This window comes from Venturia canescens, chromosome 5, assembly GCF_019457755.1.
Source record: "Venturia canescens isolate UGA chromosome 5, ASM1945775v1, whole genome shotgun sequence".
NCBI classification, from domain to species: domain Eukaryota; kingdom Metazoa; phylum Arthropoda; class Insecta; order Hymenoptera; family Ichneumonidae; genus Venturia; species Venturia canescens.
The window spans coordinates 24,152,322-24,156,330 of NC_057425.1; the positions used below are offsets into that span (position 1 = coordinate 24,152,322).

The window sequence follows — 4,009 nt, forward strand, 5'->3', positions numbered from 1 at the left end:
TATGGCTTCATGGCGATAACTCTTATAGACTTGGCCGCTTACAGATTAAAAAAATCTCAAAACTGCTCAAAAATATAAGGCTCTACATTCCAAATGATTTCGGTCGAAAACCCCAAAGTTTGGAGTTCGTTAAATTGTGGAAAGCTATTGAATTTAGGCAATTTCTTCTCTATACGGGGCCAATCGTTTTACGAAAGGTTTTGTCAGATGGAATGTATAATCACTTTATGACCCTCCACGTTCTGATAAGAATATTATGCGAAGTAGAACAGCATCAGGATAAACTCGATTACGCTGAGAATCTTGCAAAACACTTTATCCGATCGTTCGGAGAAATATATGGTGTCCATCTCATAACGCACAATGTACACGGTATTATCCATTTGGTGGAAGATGCGAGAATACATGGATCAATTGAAAAATTTAGTGCGTTCAAGTTCGAAAATTTTATGCAAACATTGAAAAAAATGGTACGAAAACCTGATAAACCCCTGCAACAAATAGCCCGGCGCTACGGAGAAATTCAAACGGCTAAAACTACCTGTTCAGATAACAATGAGATCTCTGATGATTTGAATTTAATTGCAAGTTCTTCTCATAATGAAGGACCTCTCCCTGAGAGTTGCTGCAACCCTCAGTATAAAATAATAAGATCGTCAACATTTACTATCAGGGCTGGTGGGCAAGCCGATAGTTGCTGTATTCTTAAAAATGGTGACATATTTACGGTTTCCAATATAGCAACTTGTCGAGACACCCAGGAATTAATGATCATCGGTCGAAAACTCGCATTCGAAGATAATTTTTTTAATATTCCCTGCCCATCATTGGCTCTAGGAATATATAAAATGAAAAACATTAGCAATCAACAATTATCTTTACACCCGCTTAGTGATATTATTAACAAATGTGTAAAGCTCCCATACAAATCATCATTTGTTATCTTTCCTTTTCTACATACCAATAACCACTGAATTTGAGAAAAAAGTTTCTAATATTCAGAGAGAACGATGGATAAGAATAAGAAGTAGTCACTTGTGTCTATGATATGAAAAAAGTGCGCATCTGTATATCCACGGGTCATTTCGATTCTATTATATTATTTGGTTAGTTTGTTTTGATAATCATCGGTTGTGTTATTCAATATAATTTTTTTCATAATTCATGTATTGAGTTATATAATTTATTTAGCTTTTGGTGAGATATGGACGCTGGACGATACGTCGTGATAGAATTCCATGACGGCGTCACTCTTGCTCCCGAAAAATGGTTAACTCCTAGAAAAAATCATTGTTATTGGCCTCCCTACAAAAGCAACTCGAGGACGACAAAAGCAGTCGAAAATCAAGAGAATGTTGCTGAAAATTGGACCCTGCACGATATTAAGCAAATATTAACATCGACAAGTACTTTCATTAACATTTTCATTTGCTTTAAACGAAAGTTTTTATACAAACGGTGAAATCTAACTTTAATCAATCAATTATTTTTTAGAAACTTATAAGCGTGGACAAGCGAAGTGTGTGGAAGCGTTACAAATGTCCGATATCAATACCGATACAGATGTCGAAAAGATTACAACACAAAAAGGACAAAAACCACAATCGTCTATTAACATCTCGCCTTTTCCTTCATTCCCCTCCGATGAACAAATACAACCCACGGACCATGATAGCAATACTAATGCTAATGCTCATGACGATATTAACGAAGTATCGGAAAATATGATGGGACCAAGACGTACGGATGCCGTGACAAATAGCACCAAAAGAAAACGAGCTCGTGATGAAAATTTATTTGATGAGCCAATTCGAGAAAAAAGACCTTTGAATTCGATACCTAACAGTAGCTATCGCAGTAAGCGAGTATATTGACGAATGATGTAAACGTAAGTACGAATATGATATCGATTGAAAGTTATTTTTCCGATTGTTATTTTAGATGATAACAGCAACCAAACAATTATGCGAGCATTGGCTAATATGGATTTAAGAATAGAAACTATACTAGCGGAAGTTCGTGATATCGCACGCACGTTGTCAGCGAATACAGCTGATAAAGAAATCGAAAAGACGGAAAGCCCGCTTCTAAAAGATTATCCTGTGGCAACTGAAGCTTTACTAACCAAAGCAGAGCATCGTTTATCGACTGATCCAGATTATCTCAATAATTTAGTAAGGATGAAATATCAATTAGACTTTTGTAAATACTGTCTCATTTCATTTTGCAACTATATTGATATTCTTTTGCAAGAGAATGTTTTAATCCGTTTCTTCACTGCACTGAGGACTTTTCATATAATAACCTTAGGCACATATAAAAAGTCTTTATGATATAAAAATATATAAAAGAAAACCGCAGTGCCAAAATATTTTTAGAGTATGCGAAGATTCGTTTATCGCTCACACATTGTCCGAAAATTTTTTCTATTTACCTTCCTTTCTCTATAACTATTAAAATATTCAATAATCATATCTCAACTCATTCTGTACCAAATAAATTTGCAGATCAAAGACTTGGCTATTTTTGTACAAGCTGACGTCAAAAGTACCGTCTCAAAACTGATGCAGGAAATTATGTCCAACTCTGTTGCTGCCAATTTCAGTTTCCATGGAGCACATAAGAAAAAAGCTTTCGCAAAGTTGAAATTATACAACGTTTTATCGAGTTAGTGAGATCTTATCAACTAATAATGAAAACATAAAAAAAGTTTCTTATTACTACACAAGAATTTGTTTTCTCTATTTATCCAGGGTGCACATTTAACAATATGTTTTGCTTCGAATTCTGGCACATGAAGGAGTCCATTTTTTTATCATGAATTCGCACATCGGAAAGCGATTCAGAACGAAATGTCAGTGAAACTTGTTAATTTGTGTTGATTCACACAAAAGTGTATCTGTGATCACCAATTTTCATGTTTGTGAACGTTCGGAAACGACATCACTCGATTGTAAGGTATGATCTCGAATCGCACGTCGGAAAGCGATGCTAGTCGAAATGTCAGTGAATCTTGTCGATTTGTTACGCATCTCGCCAAAGTCTATCGGTGATCACCAATTTTCATGTTTATGAACGTTCGGATACGACATAACTCGATTGTAAGTAATGATCTCGAATCGCACGTCGGAAAGCTGCTCTTTTCGAAATGTCAGTGAATGTTGTTAAATTGTATCGATTCACACAAAAGTGTATCGGTGATCTCCAATTTACACGTTTATGATGGTTCGGAAACGACATCACTCGATTGTAAGTTATGATCTCGATTCGCACATCGGAAAGCGATTCAGAACGAAATGTCAGTGAATCTGGTTAATTTGTGTCGATTCACACAAAAGTGTATCGGTAATCTCCAATTTTCACGTTTATGAACGTTCGGAAACGACATCACTCGTTTGTAAGTTATGATCTCGAATCGCACGTCGGAAAGCTGTTCTGTTCGAATTGTCAGTGAATCTTGATAATTTGTAACGATTCACACAAAAGTTTATTTGTGATCACCAATTTTCATATTTGTGAACGTTCAGAACCGACATCGTTCGAATGTCAGTTCCGGTCTCGAATCGCATTTCGGATTGCGATTCTGATAGAAATGTCGGAAAAAATTGTTGATTCGTAACGATTAACACACAAGATTATCGCTGATTACTTACTTTCATGTTTATGAAAGATTGGAAACGTTCACCGATAAACGTCACATATCAAGAATTTTACAGACATTTAGTATCGCAATCCGAAGGGCCATTTGAGATCTGAACTGACAATCGAGCGATGACAACGTTCCCGAACTTTCATAAACATGAAGATTGGTGATCACCAATAAAATTTTTGTTCAATTCATGACCAATTAACAATATCCAATGACATTTCGATTCGAGATCATAAATTACAATCGAGTGATATCATTTCCGAACGTTCATAAACATGAAAATTGGTGATCACCGATACACTTTTGTGTGAATTGATAAAAATTAACAAGATTCACTGACATTTCGAACAGAACAGCTTT

The 4,009-nt window shown here is 35.6% G+C and overlaps 1 protein-coding gene across 1 annotated transcript; it reads left to right on the top strand.

Annotated features, from left to right (window-relative positions):
* Nucleotides 1–667: 667 nt before the first annotated feature.
* Nucleotides 668–2,821, top strand: LOC122411419 (uncharacterized). The gene is made up of 5 exons (XM_043420170.1): nt 668–1,406; nt 1,495–1,857; nt 1,942–2,174; nt 2,508–2,667; nt 2,754–2,821. The coding sequence occupies exons 1-5, from the start codon at nt 1,205–1,207 to the stop codon at nt 2,819–2,821; spliced, it is 1,026 nt and encodes a 341-aa protein (XP_043276105.1). The 5' UTR covers nt 668–1,204.
* Nucleotides 2,822–4,009: the final 1,188 nt, after the last annotated feature.